General features: G+C 37.8%; 1 protein-coding gene across 4 annotated transcripts in view; it reads right to left on the reverse strand.

The window, feature by feature from the left end:
- TTC17 (tetratricopeptide repeat domain 17) overlaps positions 1-18006 on the reverse strand; it is a 159105-nt gene that overhangs the window by 108007 nt on the left and 33092 nt on the right. For 3 of the 4 annotated variants that reach the window (XM_033205332.1, XM_033205331.1, XM_033205334.1), the window contains exons 3-8: positions 9214-9383; positions 7802-7913; positions 7427-7558; positions 2880-2989; positions 2215-2359; positions 1634-1773 (exon numbers count right to left, since the gene is read on the reverse strand). In XM_033205332.1, coding sequence (XP_033061223.1) covers positions 1634-1773; positions 2215-2359; positions 2880-2989; positions 7427-7558; positions 7802-7913; positions 9214-9383 — 809 coding nt within the window. The remainder of the gene's footprint in view (positions 1-1633; positions 1774-2214; positions 2360-2879; positions 2990-7426; positions 7559-7801; positions 7914-9213; positions 9384-18006) is intronic. The other variant, XM_033205333.1, reaches the window with a different exon arrangement.

The following is an 18006-nucleotide window of genomic DNA, read 5'->3' on the forward strand; positions in this document are numbered from 1 at the left end:
ACCCTGTACCACCAGTTCAATAATAACAGGGCAAAAAGATAAATGTGAAATTCTTCCTTTAAATACCACTTTTTAAAAAAAGAAATGGGGTCTCGCTCTGTTGCCCAGGCTGGATGCGGAGGCCTGATGGTAGCTCACTGCAGTCTTGTACTCCTGGGCTCAACTCCTGGGCTTAAGGGGTCCTCTTGCCTCAGCCTCCTGAGGAGTAGCTGGGACTACAGGCACATTCCACCATGCCTGGCTAATTTAGTTTTAGAAACTGGGTCTTGCTATGTTACCCAGGATAGATTTGAACTCCTGGCCTCAAGTGATTCCTCCCCTCCACCCTGTCTCAGTCTCCAGAATAACTGGGATTACACGCATCAGCCATGACACCTGGCAATACAACTATCATGACATCAAATGGTATGTTGCATTTTTCAGGTGCCATAAAAAAATACATGACAATATACAAGTTTACGTATTTATTAACTCTATTACTCTCTGCAAAATCTGCATTAGTTCCATCAACATTCAAAGTCTTTCTAGAATCCTTCCCTCCTTTTCACTTTTTCCCTAGATTCTGCTTAAAGACAAAGTTAAGAGTTAGGGGCCACAGTACTTTGCTTTCATACTCTAACTTATTGGTTACAGGCCAGGAAAAACTACAGAAACTATGCTTAGAAAGGAATATGTTTCACCACCTGATTTCAGTGAATCAGTTGCCTGATTACATTTAATCACAAAACCCATACTGCCTATTACACACTGTAACATATAGAGATTTTAGGAGCTATACAGATTGTGTAAAGATAGAACCAGCTCAGTTAAGAGCATGATACCGGAAAAGCTCAGCCAGGTATAACAGAAACCAGTTATGAATAAGCAAGCTGTCATCCTTTTTACTTCCTACCGTGTTATGCCTTAAACAGATGGGAAAATAAGCAAATACAAAAGCTTAATGAGTTCTAAATCTCTATTTAATTCTCTGCTAACCAAAGTAAACTCAACTATTACAGCTAATTCTGAGATACGAAAAATTCACTTCGGAGTTAACATGAAGTTTCTTAACTAGCCCTATTGATTGAAGGAAATGTTTTTTAATTTATTATACCTCAAGGATCAAATACAATAGAATTCCATTACTGTACAACCTAACACACAATCATGATTAAAACGTGGGCCAAATAATGTCTCTTGATCCCATTTAACTACCTTAACAAGAGCCCAACCCTAGAAGCCACCACCTCTCTCCAAGAGGAGAAATATCAACTATTGCACGTGTAAGTGATTTTACTGAAACTTAGTATATTCTATGGAAATAAAAATGTAGTCAACAAAGTTACTAAGTATCCCAGTCTCCCCATCCCAACTGACTTCACAAAAGTAATCAATGGTCAATAAAGATTTAAATGACAGCTTTTACTACAAATATTCTCTAGTTGCAGGAATCCATACAATTAAAGATCTTCCTCTACACAACCACTGAATTGTGCTAAATCACCAGGACTAACAGAAAAAGCATAGGACTTGCAGTAGTGAAGAGGTTTCTTTCTTAATTCCAATTACCAAATTAACACTGATATCCCCTACACAGATTTAACCTAAGGTTCTATAGTGCTAGTGCTTCAGTGAAATTTTTCCTCTCAATTACCTATGTTGAGCCTCCAATTTCTGCTCCAGTTTTTGCTGACATAGCACAGCATGCTTCCTCTTTATAGCTTGCTCAAACCCAGGTTTGGCCTGCAAAGCGTGGTCATAACAGAGCACTGAGTGGTTATATTCCCCAAGCATCTGAAGAGACAAACACACACACACACACGTACAAGGGAAAAAAATGTGAGCCATGGCCTGGTTGCATCTGTCCAAATCCTCTAATGATTTATGAGATCACACCTACACCTTACTCTACAGTGACCATTATTGTGATCAGTGACCAGATCCCTACAATATTAAGGCATACTATAGGATGGTTTAGTTGGAAGGTATTGCTAACCTTAAAAGGTGTACCCTGTAGAAGTTTAAAATTCCAATTTAATTATTATTATTTTTTTTTCGGCAAGAGGCTAGAACAATTACATTCTTGTGTTGAGGATTTTTCTTCCTCCTAATTTCATTTCCATTGTTCAGACCAAAAAATAAATGGAAAAAAGTAACATTCTACTGAGTGGGGAGAAAAAATAAAAGAAAGTGGCAACTACTAGCATGACTCATGAAACAAACAGTTGTACTTACTGCATATATATTCCCCAAAGTGTAATAGCTGGTGAAGAAGTCACTGTCATCCAGAGCTGCATGGACCACGACAGCAGCATCAGCAGAGAAGTGTGCTCTGTGTAGAACGTTTGCCAGGTTGACCAGGGCAATGTCTTTATTGTGCCTAAGGAAAGCAGCACATATTTCACGATTATGTAGAACCACTTGACAAGGAAAAATGACATTCAAAGTTACTTGTGCTTAGGAAACTAAGATATAGGTGGAGCAAATAAGATAATCATAGTGTTTCATTTTTAAATTATTGATGGTTCTTAACCTGATAGCTACAAATTTTGTCTTGCAGACACTGTATGATTTTACAATTTATTTAGGACTTATATTTGCTTTAAGAAAAGTTAAACTTAGTTTATGATAATTCCATTCAAGTCCTATGTGAATCACAGGGCATCTACATAACATATTTTTTCCTTAATGGAAATGGAAAGTATATTACACAATTATCACTTTGAACTTTTTGACATCTGTGATTTTTTTTGTTGTTGTTGTTGTGGGACTCATTTCTTTGAAGAGGGATGGTGAAAAGTATATAATGCAATGCTGCTTCTTATTGCTTTCTTATGTATTGTTTCTTTAACAGTCCTGAGGAATGTGGAAAATCATGTCCAGAAGAGGAGGAATCTTACCTGGAAGAGAAGTGAAGTGCTCGCATGGCACATTCTACTACCTGATATGGCTCATTCTTAATTCTCCAGTAAAATGAAGCCATGTTATACAGTACCCATGAAGAAGAGTTCTAGAGATTAAAAAAGTGAAATTACAAACATGACCCAAGACAGTTTAACCTAGAACAGTCAAAAGGACTTTTAATATTCTGGCTCCTCTGAAATTCAAGATGAAGAGCCAGACTAATGATAAGCAATGATAAAGAAGAGGACACAGTGCAAAGAAACTATACCTGTCAAAAGGGTATTCTAATCATCAGCTGAGCACGTGCATTAGTGTGTGGTCTTCATATAGCGACCATCCGACTCCAGCTTATTCCAAGAGGGAAATAAAGCTGAAAATCCCACCAACTGACCACAACTTGTTGAGCTCTATTTCAGGACTTCAGAAGTTAAGTCAGAAGACCTCATCTACTTAGAAATAGCTCTAACATGAAATTCCTGAAATTAACATTGTACAAATTTTTCTATTTATGTAATATCTGAGTGAAGGCACAAACCTAAACAGGTTTACTCTAAACATAAAGACAAAAAAAAAAAAAAAGAGGAAAAAGGGCCAAAAGCATGAACAAACAGCTAAGAAGTATGTAAAATGTGTAACTTTACAAAGAAATAGAAATTTAAAAGATACAGGTTTTCCTTTTACAAAGTGGCAAAGACTAAAAAGAATGCCAATACTTACTGAATATTATTTACTTTAGATATTAAACTACAGAAATGCTAAGTTACTATAGCATTTCTGGGGACAACTTGACATGTATGTAAAAAGCTTTAAAAATGTAATGTATATTACATTAACATACATATTAATATATATAACATTTATCCTTTGACTCCCACAATTCTATTATTAAAAATGTATACTATGAGGAATAATTACGTTTTAACTATAAAGCTGTGTAAAAATCAAATTCCAAAAGAATATATTACAAACCAGTTTTGAAATTATTCACTTTACTTTCTTTTATAGATTTTTGTAGTATGAATCTTTCACAAGGGCCCAATTATTTTTAAAAGAGCTATTTTAATGTCGTTAAAAAGTTTAAATTTAGTTAAATGTAGTTTTTGAAGACTACAATAAGTACAATCCTGCATTATTCATCCTTAAGTATTCTATCTTCAGGAAAAGTATGTGATTTTTGAGTGATGTAATTTCAGATTTTTGCACTATAAGCAGATCGACTATGAACTTCTACTACTTGAAGTTGGTTAAAGGACAATACATTCTTCACAACTGACTTGTGGCCGAGGTTTCAGTTTTCTTTTTCATGGCCTTTTGAGAGTGTTAATTTTCAAATCAACAAATGCTTTGATTTTGATTTTCTTCTTTTATTTTCATGTCAGAGTGTAAACTGGGACAAAAAGTTCAATTAAAAGTTCTACATGAACTACTGAAAAGAGCATAAGTTAAATATATATCACAGCATACTGGCGGTAAGATAAAAATATATATTTAAAGAAATATCTTTCTGTAGTTCTCATAAAATCTCCCCCAAATCTATAAATGTTCTAATGTTACTGTGAATTACTCCCTCCTTCCTTTGACCACTTTCTGCCATTGACTCTTAGGACATCGCATTCTGCAGGATACCCTTTCTGGTCTTTTTTGCTGGCTTTCCCCCTCTGCTTGATAACTACATGTGGGAGGCACCCAGGAGTCAACTGGCTTCTTCTCAAACTTCACTCTTCCCCAGATGACTTCATCCAGTTCCATGGCTTCAGATATTCATTATTTAGTAATTACTCTCTATGTGCCCAACTCTAACTTTCCCTGAAATTCCAAACTCATATAGGTGTTTCAAATTTAACATGGCCCAAACAGAACTCTTATTTTCTCTTCTCACACCCCAACACTCTCCTCCTTCAAGTTGTTTGAGTAAAAAATTTAAGAGTTTTCCTTGATTCCTCTTTTGCCCTCAATCCCCATATCTAACCCATCAGCTTCTAAACTCCTAAATATCTCCTAAATAGTTCAAGTCCTCTCATTTCCACTACTAACAACCGCTAGTCCAAACCACCTTCATCTCTCTCTTGAACTACTGCAACAGCTTTCTAACAGGTCTATTTCTAGTTGTGGCCCTTTCAATAACTTCTTCATATAGCAATCAAAGTAATCTTTTAAACCATTAATTGCAATACATTGCTTCTCTGCTCCAACTTCTCAGCACACTTAGAATAAGATCCAAAATCCTTACCCTGGATTTCAGACCCTTACATAATCTGGCACTGGCCTACTTCTCTGGCTTCATTCCTTATCATCCATCCTCTTGCTCACCAGGCTCCAGCAATATTGGCCTGAATTTGGCTGCACGTCACCTGTTATGGACTGAATGTCTATCTATGTCTCCTCAAAGTTCATATGTTCAAGTGTTATCAGACCTGTGAGGAGTGGATAAAGGCTAAATGAGGTCATACGGGTTGAGGCCCAAATTTGGTTTCTTCCTATAAGTGTCCTTATAAGAAATGGAAGACAGATCTCTCTCTGTCTGTCTTCAAGCATGCACACAGATGAGGCCATGTGAGGACACGAAGAGAAGGTGGCCATATGCAAGGCAAGAAGAGAGCCCTCACCAGGAACCAAATCACTGGCACCTTGATCTTAGACTTCCCAGCCTCCAGACTATGAGAAATAAATTTGTTAGGTCACCTAGTATGTGGTGTGAACAAATATATTTGGTCTTTGTCCCCAGTTCCTGACACATAAACCTAAAACTTGAAGAATCACAGCAGTAATGTGTGTCTTTCATATGCTAATGGGATGACTGGAGGCAGGTGGCCCCCAGATAGCTTCAGGACAGATGCTAGTCCCAGAAAAACCAAGGCATGATTAGAGGGTTAAATCTTTCAGAATCCCATTCTCCCCCTGTCCTTCGGGGATGGGAGAGAAAGTAGAGATTGAGTTCATCACTCATGGCCAATACTTTAGTCAATCATGCTTACATAGTGAAACCTCCATAGAAACTCTTAAACAACAGAGTTTTGAGAGCTTCTGGGTTGGTGAACACATTGAGATTCTAGGAGGGTGGTGTTCTGGAGAGGACATGGAAGCTCTGTGCATCCCTTCCCCCTTTTCCCTGGCTTATGCCTTTGGCTGTTTCTGAATTGCATCCTTTACAATAAACCAATAATAGTTGGTAAAGCACTTTCCTGACTTCTGTGAGCTGTTCTAACTTGGGGAGGCAGTTGTGGGAACACTCTGACTTTATAGCCGATTTGTCTGGTGGCCTTGACATGCGACTGGCATCTGAAGTGCAGGTAGCCTTGTGGGACTGAGTCCTTGACCTGTGGGGTCTGTGCTAACTCTAGGTAGTTAGTGTCAGAATTGTACTGAGTTGGAGAACACCTAGTTGGTGTCGGGAGAACTGGAGAATTAGTAGTGTGAGAAAAAACTTCATACATTTGGTGTCAGAAGTGTTTTGAGCAGAAACGGTCCAAAGTGGTACTTTGTTATGGAAGCCCGAGCAGACAAATACAACCACCTAACCTCAGTCAGGATTCAGAGCCTTTGCTGTGGCCCAGCATGCTCTTCCATGGTCTTTGAATTTTGGTTTCTTCTTATGATTCAGGTGTCAGCTTAAATTTCACCTTTCCGGAGAGATAACCCCAACTGCTAGATCTAAAGTAGCCACCCAGTTACTTTCTGTTTTAATTTTCTATAGAACACTTACCACTATGGTCTACTCTCAACTAACCATTCTCTGAAGGATACTGTAAAATCCTGGGCCAGTTTTCTCTTATTACTCATCAAGTTCTGGGAACGTAAAAGTTTTATATTACCTTCAGAAAAATAAGATGAAGATGGTAACACAGCTACAAAAATCATACAAAGCATTTGAAAGTCGTTATTATAGTACTTTTATCTGAAAATTCCTCTCAATATACAGAGCTATGTATTTGAATAAACTGTATACAAAGGTGGCAATTATACATCTTATTTTATACCACTACAATACTGCTTAGAAACTAAACTGCATTTTATGATACTCCTTAGGCACAAAGAAGAACAAAAACATTTTCTAAATGCCCACGTTAATCCTGAATGACACATTTAAATTCTTGGGTCCTGTTACATAATTCCCTATTTCATTTTTTTTTAAAGTAGATGTTCCCTTAAAAGAAAGTTACAGAAGATTTTGTTGCTGGTGGTGATTCTTTTTCTGTCTCAGAAAACAGTAGTAATATATGTATTGTGTATAGATAATATGAAAGACACTAAAACATTAACTTTCTTACACACACAATGTATTTAATCTAGCCTATAAACCCTGTTGCTAATGTCAGTTTGTACTTCGTTTTTCATCAATTAGTTTAGATAAAACTTTCCAGCATCTCTTCCTGGGAAAGGAGACCATATTTCTCCCTAGCACTGAACTATGCAATTTGCATCAATGTAAGTGTAATTTCAAATCGTCTTCTAGACAAAAACGAGTTACTAAGGTATTTTCCAAGAGAAAAATACCTTCTGTTTACACAGAGCCTGCTGGCTCTTTAAGTGACTGCTGACTTACCTTCTGTAGGCCTTCATGAATGAGGTGGCCTATGTCATCTATACTCCTTCCTAACCGTTTAGATAAATATGTGAAGATTGGGTCTTCCTTAGGTAGTAGAGGTGCAGAAAGATTAACTCTCTCTTGTACACCCTGAAGAGAAGAAAACAATTCAAAAGACATATCAAAGGATACAAATGATGACAAATAATTCAGTATCTTACAGTATTTATTTTGAAATACTAATATTTTGGAGTTTTAAGAAATAAGAGATGCCTGTAAAATTATAAAGCTGTTTGGGAGGAGAGAAGAAAGAGAAATAGTCTTTATAAGTAAGAGATCAACAGAAAGAAGAATGCAAAAAAAAAAAAAAAAATCCTAAAGTTCTCTACTTACTCTCAAGTGCTGAAAAGCATGTATACTATATGGAAGTTCTAGAATTTTAGTACAATCAGGTTGCTCAGGGTCTGGAGGGACAGGAGATTCTGTGTCTATATAATCTTCAGGACTAAAATCAAAAAGAAGCAATGAGTGAATAAAAGGTGAGATAAACAATACTTTATTTATTCAGAGAAAGGGTCTCATTCTGTTGCCCAGGCTGGAGTGCAGTGGCATGATCACAGCTCACTGCAGCCTTGATCTCCTAGTCTCACGCGATCCTCTCACCTCAGGCTTCCAAATAGCTGGGACAACAGGCATGCACCACCACAACCAGCTATATTTTTTTTTATTTTTTGTAGACAGGTCTCACTGTGTTGCCCAGGGTGGTCCTGAACTCCTGGCCTCAAGTGATCCTCCCATCTTGGCCTCCCAAAGTGCTGGGATTACAGGTGTAAACCACTGCGCTCAGTCAATAGTACTTTAAGAAATGTCAAATTTTCCTCATATTCTCATAGCATCTCAACTTTACAACCAATTATTAGTCAATATTCATAACTTATCATATACCTGCCATGAAAAGTCAAACATTTTGGGAGTTCAAATTAAAGTCAACAATCACATAGAAAATAGTAGATAGGTCACAGAATAAGATCACAGACTTTTTAATAACTAATATAACTGCTCAATTGTTTCTAGAAATGTTAAACCAATTTATACTTCCACTGACAGTCTCTCTACATTTTCACAAGTTACTATTTTTTTGATATGCTTTCCATTTTGGTAGATGAAAACTATCTAAATATTGCAACTTATACTTATTTGATCATTTCTGAGAATTTTTTTTTCCATGTTTATTGGCCATAAGTAATGTTTTATTAATTTTTTTTAAACTACAAATTGTTCAAATTTCTTTTTCTCTTTTTTTTTAAGAGACAGGGTCTCACTCTGTCACCCAGCCTAGAGTCTGGGCTTTGGTAGAGTGGCACCATCACAGCTCTCTGTAACCTTGAATTCTTGGGTCAAGTGATCCTCTCAGTTTAGCCTCCTGAGCAGGTACAACTACAAGTGCACACCACCACGCCTGGCTAATTTTTACATTGTTTTTGGTAGAGACAGGGTCTTGCTATATTGCCCAGCCTGGTCTCAAACTCCTGGCTGTTGGCAATCCTCCCGCCTTGACCTCACAAAGTACTGGGATTACAGGTGTGAGGTACCATGCCCAGCCAAGTTGTTTCATTTTCTACTGTGGTGTTAAATATTTTAAATTAATTTATAAGAATTTTACATGTAGTATGTATTTTGAACTTTCAAATTCTAAAACTCATCTGTGATTGAAGCTTACTCTTATTACAGAAATAATTTCTTACTAACTTGAGAAAAGAATGTTTGAGAAAGCAATTTTATTTTTGGAAAGAGAACTTCTTTACCTGATGTCTTTGCTCTCCAAAGTTATGTATGTGCCATCATATAGATCCAGGTCCCCTAAGGGCACCTTGGCTTTGATGCAATCTGGGTCTTCTTTATTATGTCTCTGTTCCAGTCCTGTGTCTCTGTCCTCATTCTCTTCTATGTGAATTTTTTGAGCAACTAATTGTTTCTGTTGAGAAGAAAGTAAGAACAGAATGGATTCTTCTAATATTTTAGTCTAACTACCATTGAAGAGAAAGGGGAATTTGAGCTGAAGAAGTCAGAATCCTCTATGCAGGAAGACAAGAATTCTGAAAATGCCCTTAGTTAACTTAGGCAACACACATAAGCTTCTCAAAAAAGATGTCCACATATAGAAAGTAACAGAACACGACATGTATCATAGTGGCACACATGTGCCTTTATAATATGATTTCTGACTACCCATGAAGCACATCTACTAACTTAACTTTCCTGGCACAGAATGGCTCTGCAATGAAAATAAACCTGTCAGGTTGTTTCAATCCTTCAAGATATAGAGCATGCTGCTATTGGTATCTGGGTATTCCAGTTAATTCCTGTCACTCATAAAATATCTATTTTTTCAAATGTACAGACAAATAACACAAATATCCATATTTTCAATACTCCATATCTATCATATGCCAATATTTTATCTTCCCCCACCCCACTTTTTTTTTTTTTTTTGAGACAGTGTCTTGCTGTCACCCAGGTTGGAGTGCTGCGGTGGTGCGATCACAGCTCACTGCAGCCTTGACCTCCTGGGCTCAAGCGATTCTCTCACCTCAGCCTCCCAAGTAGCTGGGACTACAGATGCACACCACCATGCCTGGCTAATTTTTTGGGTTTTTTTTTGTACAGATGGGGTTTTGCCATGTTGCCCAGGCTGGTCTCAAACTCCTGAGTGCAGGCAATCCACTTGCCTTGGCCTCACAAAGTACTGGGATTACAGGCATGAGCCACCACGCCTGGCCAACTTTTCTATTTTTTATAGAAATAGGGTCTCACTATGTTGCCCAGGCTGGTCTCAAACTCCTGGGCTCAAGCAATCTTCCTACCCTGGCCTCCCAAAGTGTTGGGACTACTAGCATGAGACACCATGCCTAGCTCAGATTTTTTTTTTAAAGAAAAAAAAAAGGGAGGGAGTTCAAGGTCTTCTTTAATGTTGTCTAAATCTCTAACTTCTTATAATTAATCTGAGTTTATGTGTCATTTCCACATATATTTTTATAAAATACTATATTACCCATACTCTCCTAAAATATTACTTTCATTATATACGTATCCCAAATCAACATACAGCATTGCTTTGCAAGTTTTAAGATTTTACATAAATGGTATCATACTTAATGTATCTACAACTTAAAAAAAAAGTATGTATGTTTTTGATATTTATCTACATGAGTCAGAATAGCTCTAAATTTTTCATTTAGATGGATGTATAAATATGTATTTATCCATTTTCCTGTAAACATTTATGTTGTTTCTTTAAAAAAAACTTTCTTTGCAATTAAAAATGCTACAATATTCTTATGTCTCCTTGTACACATGTGAAAAATTCTAGCAAGGGCAGAAATATGGGGTCATATGGATGCACATTTTCAGTTTTATACAGACGTGTCAATCTGCTTTTCACAGTGGTTATAACTATTAGAATTCTCCCAGTAAATCATAACACCTATATCCCCAGAATCCTACCAATGTTTGGTTTTGTCACACTTTTTAACTTATGCCAATCTAATAGGTATGAAACATTATTTTGTTATATTTATTATGGTAGTAGACTATGTTATTGTGATAGACTGTATTACTATTCACTAAAATCCTGCCCCTCCTTACAAGGTGACACATCACTGTTTTGCCAGACTCAGGCCTGGGCAATACGACTTGCTTTGGCCAATGTAACATAAGTCCCATGTGACCCTTTTACAGGAAAGCTTTTATAGAGTTAGTGTATGCTTCACCAAGTTCTTTCTTTCTCCCTCAGCTACTGAGAATGCCAATATTACAGACAGTGGCTGCTCTGTCGGCCTAGGTCCTGGCTTATGGATCACAGTGACATGGTACAGATCCCCAACAGAGCCCCAAATGATCATTTAGTATGGCCTTATTGTTTTATGCCATTAAGAGTTTGGGGTTATTAATGGGGACAGAGCCTATGCCTATGATCTGTTTCCAATTATTCCCTCCACACTTTTCATGGAGATATGCTATCCTGCCCTACTGACTTCAAGGCATGACCACATGACTTGCTTTGGCCAATGGAATGTGAGTGTATGTGGTGTATATCACTTCTCAGTAGAAACTTTAACCAGGCTTATATTATTTGGTTGTTCTTCCTTGAGCCTTCACTTTCCTTCATGAGAACAGCACTGAGGTTCTGCGGCTATTTGTTGCCAATGCACAAGTTGATGAATACACTATAAAATATGGACTATATCAACTAATAGAATAATATTTAATAAGACTGAACATATTTTCATATGTTTATGAGATATTTTGTGAATTAGCTGTTCAAGTTTGCTCATTTTTTTCCCCAATAGGTTTTCTTTTTTAAAAAACTGATGTGTAGGAATGGTGTGATGGCTTGTGCCTATAATCTTAGCATTTTGGGAGTCCAAGGCTAGAGGATCACTTGAGTTCAGGAGTTTGAAACCAGTCAGGCAATACTGCGAGACCCCATCTCTACGAAACAAATAAAAAGTTAGCCAAGCGTAGTGGTGGTGCTCGCCTGTAGTCCTAGCTACTGGAGAAGCTGAGGTAGGAGGACTGCTTGAGCCCAGGCAATGAGGTTACAGTGAGCAATGATCATCCTACCTGCATTCCAGCTGGGGCAAGAATGAGACCCTGTCTCACAATCAATCAATGAATCAATCAATAAATAAGAAATTAATCTGTAGAAATTTATGGAAAAAGTAATTCTATAAACTCATCCTCTATGAGTTATATGCATGGCAAATATCGGCTTTTAGTTTGTAGCTTATCTTTTATCATTTGAAGAAAAACTTTTAATTTTAAGGTGAGCAACTTTATCAACTGTTTTCTTAATGGTTTGTACTCTATTTTATTTAAGAAATCCTTCCCAAACCTGAGATCGTAATTACATCAATCAATTACAGTCAAGTACCACATAAAGATGTTTTTGGTTAACAACAAACCCCAGTGGTGGTCTCATTAGATTACAATACCACATTTTTACTGTACCTTTTTTATGCTTAGGAATACAAATACTTACCACTATGTTACAACTGCCTACAGTATTCAGTACAGTAACATGTTATACAGTTCTGTATACATGTTATACAGTTCTGTAGACTAGGAGTCTATACAATATAGCATAGGTGACTGTATAGTAGGCTATATCACCTAGGTTTGTGTAAGTACACTCCATGATGTTCCCACAATGGTGAAATCCCCTAACAACACATTTCTCAGAGCATATTCCTGTCATTAAGCAATGTATGACTATCAATTTTTTTTTTTTTTAGTAAAAAGTTTCACTTTTCATACTTAGATTTTTAAACCATATAGGAAATTTTTTTTTTTTGTACATTGAAAGGTATTTTTTTCCCACATGGACAGTTTCCTAATATCATTTATAAAGAGTCTATCCTGTACCCATTTATTTAATCAGTTTTTAAATTTCATCGTTTTCTAAAACCTTACATTATACCTAAGCTTTCAAATTTATTGATCTAGAGTTTTTATAGTATTAATAATTATGTCTTTAGTTTAAAAAATCTTTGTTATATCTGCTTTTTCATCACTAACATTTCTTTTTTTCTGTCATTTCTCTTTTTTTCTGATAAGTCTTGCTGCTAGAGTCTGGTTTATTTTATTTTTTAAGTAAACAATACTGTTTTCTTGAGACTGTTTAATTTCTTATGTTATTATTTCCATATTTATATTATTTTAGTTAATTGGTTTATTATGTTTTCTAACTTGTGTTGAATATTTAACTCATTTTCAGTCTTTTTTTTTTTTTTTTTTTAAAGACAAGCTCTCACTATGGCTGTCCTGTCTGGACTCAAACTCCTGGGCTCAAGCAATCTTCCCGTTTCAGCCTCCCAAGTAGCTGGGATTACAAATGTGAGTCACTGTGCCATTTATTTTAATAAATGCATTTTTCTATAAATTCATCTCTAAATATATCTAAGTTTCATTTCAGGATTTTTGAAATGAAGTGTTCTCACCATAGTCTAAAGTTTTGTGATTTTTCTCTTTAAACCATGGGTGATTTAAGAATGCCTTCAAGGGGCCGGGCGCGGTGGCTCAAGCCTGTAATCCCAGCACTTTGGGAGGCCGAGACGGGCGGATCACGAGGTCAGGAGATCGAGACCATCCTGGCTAAGACCGTGAAACCCCGTCTCTACTAAAAAATACAAAAAAAAAACTAGCCGGGCGAGGTGGCGGGCGCCTGTAGTCCCAGCTACTCTGGAGGCTGAGGCAGGAGAATAGTGTGAACCCGGGAGGCGGAGCTTGCAGTGAGCTGAGATCTGGCCACTGCACTCCAGCCTGGGCAACAGAGCAAGACTCCGTCTCAAAAAAAAAAAAAAAAAAAAAAAAGAATGCCTTCAAGATTTTCAAAATTTATGTTTTCTCTCCTTTTTCCTGGGCATGTGTATTTTATTTCTTTTAACTTAATTGCACTGTGATCAGAGAACATATTATGCATGATAACAAAACTTTGTAAATCACTTCCTTTATATCCTGGTAGTGGTCAATTCTGGTAAATATTCTACATTGAAAACACTGTATGTTCTCTTTGTTCAATTTAGGGCATACTCACTCCCTCTATATCTTTTTCTATGTATCGCTGTATACATCTACATGTAGATTTATATAGAGATCCAAAGGTGTTACTTCCTGTATCTTATTTTTGTTGGACTTACCAGTTTCTGATTAAAAATCTGCTACAGTTGCTTCCTCTGGCTGACTTTTCATGTAATTCTGTCAGTTTCTGCTGTCTTGATATAAACATACTCACATCCATAAGGCCAAGTTGTTAGGTACATACAAGTATATGATATTATATTTTGTGGTAGGTTGTTAATATGTAGCATCTGTCTATTAATTATTTTAGGCTCTTACTTTGTCTGAGATAGGCCCACTGTTCTTTATCATTGTAAATCTAAAATTCTGAAAACCTAAAGCTTTAAAAAAATTTTTTGCATTAAAATTCACATGGCAACAAAACCTGATGGAAACCCATTTTAGTCTTTATACTCTTAACACGCATGGTCATACATGTCACTAAAGAAATATTAATGTATCTGATTATAGACTTTGAAACAGCCCTGAGAGAAGTAGAATGTAATATAAAATATTTGTGCCTATCACATTTCTTTTTTTTTTTTGAGACCTGGTTTTGGTATGTGACCCAGGCTGCTGGAGTACAGTGGTGTGGTGCAATCTCAGCTCACTCCAACCTCCATGTCCTGGGCTCAGGTGATCCTCCCACCTCAGCCTCCCAAGTAGCTGGGACTATAGGCGCACATCACCATGCTGGCTAATTTTTCTATTTTTGGTAGAAACAGCATTTCTCCATGCTGCCCAGGTTGGTCTCGAACTCCAGGGCTCAAGCAATCTGCCCGCCTCGGCCTCCCAGAGTGCTGGGATTACAGGCGTGTGCCATTGTGCCTGGCCTAACATTTCTAAAATTAAACAACCAAAACAAAAAACCATATTCTTAAACACATATAGCCTCAATGATTTCAAATAAGGAACTGTGAACTTGTATAAATACATCCATATCAGCTTTCTTTTGCTTAGCATTTGTATAGCAGATACTTTTTCTACGTTCTTTCCTCTCCTCCTATATCCTCTTTTTTTTTTTTTTTTTTTTTTTTTTTTGAGACCGAGTCTCGCTCTATCGCCCAGGCTGGAGTGCAGTGGCCGGATCTCAGCTCACTGCAAGCTCCGCCTCCCGGGTTTACGCCATTCTCCTGCCTCAGCCTCCCAAGTAGCTGGGACTACAGGCGCCCGCCGCCTCGCCCGGCTAGTTTTTCGTATTTTTTAGTAGAGACGCGGTTTCACGGTGTTAGCCAGGATGGTTTCGATCTCCTGACCTCATGATCCACCCGTCTCGGCCTCCCAAAGTGCTGGGATTACAGGCTTGAGCCACTGCGCCCGGCCTATATCCTCTTTTTTATTTGTAAGTTTGGTAACTATAGATTTCTTTTACTTTTTTTTTTTTTTTTTTGAGACAGGGTCTCATTCTGTCACTCATGCTGGAGTGCAGTGGTACTATCATAGCTCACTGTAAGCTCAAACTCCTGGACTCATGCAATTCTCCTGCCTCAGCCTCCCCAGTAGCTAGGACTCCAGGTGCCTGCCACCATGCCTGGCTAATTTCAAAATTATTTTGTAGAGACAGGGTCTTAAATTCCTAGTCTCAAGTTATCCTCCTGCCTTAGCCTCCCAAACTGCTAGGATTACAGGTGTGGCCCACCACACCTGGCCTGCATTTTAGTGCTTGCCCCCTACTTTTTTTGTTTTTGGTTTTCATCAATAACTATTTCAGTATGTTTTGAAAAGAAAAGCCTCTTTTTTTTTTTTTTTTTTTTTGAGACGGAGTCTCGCTCTGTTGCCCGGGCTGGAGTGCAGTGGCCGGATCTCAGCTCACTGCAAGCTCCGCCTCCCGGGTTCACGCCATTCTCCTGCCTCAGCCTCCCGGGTAGCTGGGACTACAGGCGCCGCCACCTCGCCCGGCTAGTTTTTTGTAGTTTTTAGTAGAGACGGGGTTTCACCGTGTTAGCCAGGATGGTCTCGATCTCCTGACCTCGTGATCCGCCCGTCTCGGCCTCCCAAAGTGCTGGGATTACAGGCTTGAGCCACCGCGCCCGGCCTGAAAAGCCTCTTTTGTAAAAAATAAAACCACCACATCACGATCACATGTAAAAAATAGTAATTCCTTAATATCAAATATCCAGTTTGCATTCAAATTCCCAGTTGTTTCTTCTCTTTTAAAAATATAGTTTGTGGCCGGGCACGGTGGCTGCCACCTGTAATCCCAGCACTTTGGGAGGCCGAAGCAGGCAGATCATGTCAGGTCAGGAGTTCAAGACCATCCTGGTCAACATGGTGAGACCCCGTCTCTACTAAAAATATAAAAAAATTAGCTGGGCGTGGTGGCAGGTGCTTGTAGTCCCAGCTACTCGGGAGGCTGAGGCAGGAGAATGGTGTGAACCCGGGAGGTGGAGCTTGCAGTGAGCCGAGATTGTGCCACTGCACTTTAGCCTGGGCGACAGAGCGAGACTCTGTCTCAAAAATAAAAAATAAAAAATAAATAAAAACATAGTTTGTTTGAATCAGAATTCAATATAGTCCATATACACTGCAATTGGGTGATTTGTCTCTTACATCTCTTTTAAGCTACTGGATACTTTCTCTCCCCACTCCCTTGTAATTTATGTGTTAAAGAAACTGGGGCCAGACATGGTGGCTCATGCCTATAATCCCAGCACTTTGGGAGCCTAAGCTGGGAGGACTGCTTGAGCCCAGGAGTTTGAAACCAGCCTAGGCAACAAAGTGAGACCCTGTCTCTACAAAAAATAAAAAAAATAGCTGGGCATTATGCACACCTGTGGTCCCAGCTACACAGGAGGCTGAGGTAGGAAGACAGCATGAGGAAGACAACCAGGAAGTTGAGGCTGCAGTGAGCTGTGTTCACGCCACTGCGCTCCAGCCTATGTGACAGAGCAAGACCCTGTCTCAAAAAAAAAAAAAAAAAGGAAAACAAAAAAGGAAATTGGATTGTTTGTTCTGTAGAGTTTGCCATTCTAGGGGAATTTGCTGACTAGGTCCTCAGGTTCATTGAACATGTTCCTCTATTTTCTGTATTTCCTGAATATTGACAGCAGGATCTAGAGTAATAATCTTTTTGTGTCATGGACTTCTTTGGCAGTCTGATGAAGCCTATAAATCTCTTCTCAGAATAATCTTTTAAATATATTAAATGTAAGAGATAGAATGACAAAGGAAACCAATTACACTGAATAACACATTATATTGTGGTTTATTTTTTGGTAAGACTACTTACAAAGTAGCAGGCAACATTCTTAAGTTTTTAATATATTTGCCAATAAATTTTCCCATAGCATTTTAATTTATTCAGTTATTTTTATCTTTTGAACATGACAAAACAGTCTAACATGCTTTAATCACTGAATATGCTCCAACCCAACTGCATATTATTATCTAGTTTGACCTCAGAGAGCACAATAAGTAAACTTAGCAACTTTTTCATCAATGTTTTTCACTTATTATCATACATTATATGAACTTCCAATAGGTTTACTTTTCTTCTTGCAGAAAACATCCTTAATAGTTTTTCAACTGAAGTGAGAGTCTGTGGTTAGTACTGCCTTTGTACGTCAGAAATTATCTTTACTTTGCCCGCATTTTTAAATGATAGTTTAAAAGAATATAAAATTTCAGTAGAATTGATTTTCCCTTATCCTTCACTGTCTTCTGTTATCTAAGATGTTCATATAGTTGTCACTACTTGGTAGATAAACTGTTTTATCTGGTCTCATGGCTTTAAGTCTATCTGTCAATGACTAACAATTTTCTATCTTCAGCCTGAATCTTTCCCCTCGAGTTTGCACTAGAAGAACCAACTGCCCACGTGATGTCCATTCTTGAATGCCTGACAGGCAATTCGAACGTTAACATTTCAAAGCCAAACTCCTCCCCAGTCTTGTACCTCCTTCAGTCTTCTTTGTCTCAGCTAACATCAACTTCAATCTTGCAATCACTCAGGTCAGAAACCCTGGAGTATTTCTTCACAC

Source organism: Trachypithecus francoisi, unplaced genomic scaffold (genome assembly GCF_009764315.1).
Source record: "Trachypithecus francoisi isolate TF-2019V2 unplaced genomic scaffold, Tfra_2.0 Lachesis_group8, whole genome shotgun sequence".
Lineage (NCBI taxonomy): Eukaryota > Metazoa > Chordata > Mammalia > Primates > Cercopithecidae > Trachypithecus > Trachypithecus francoisi.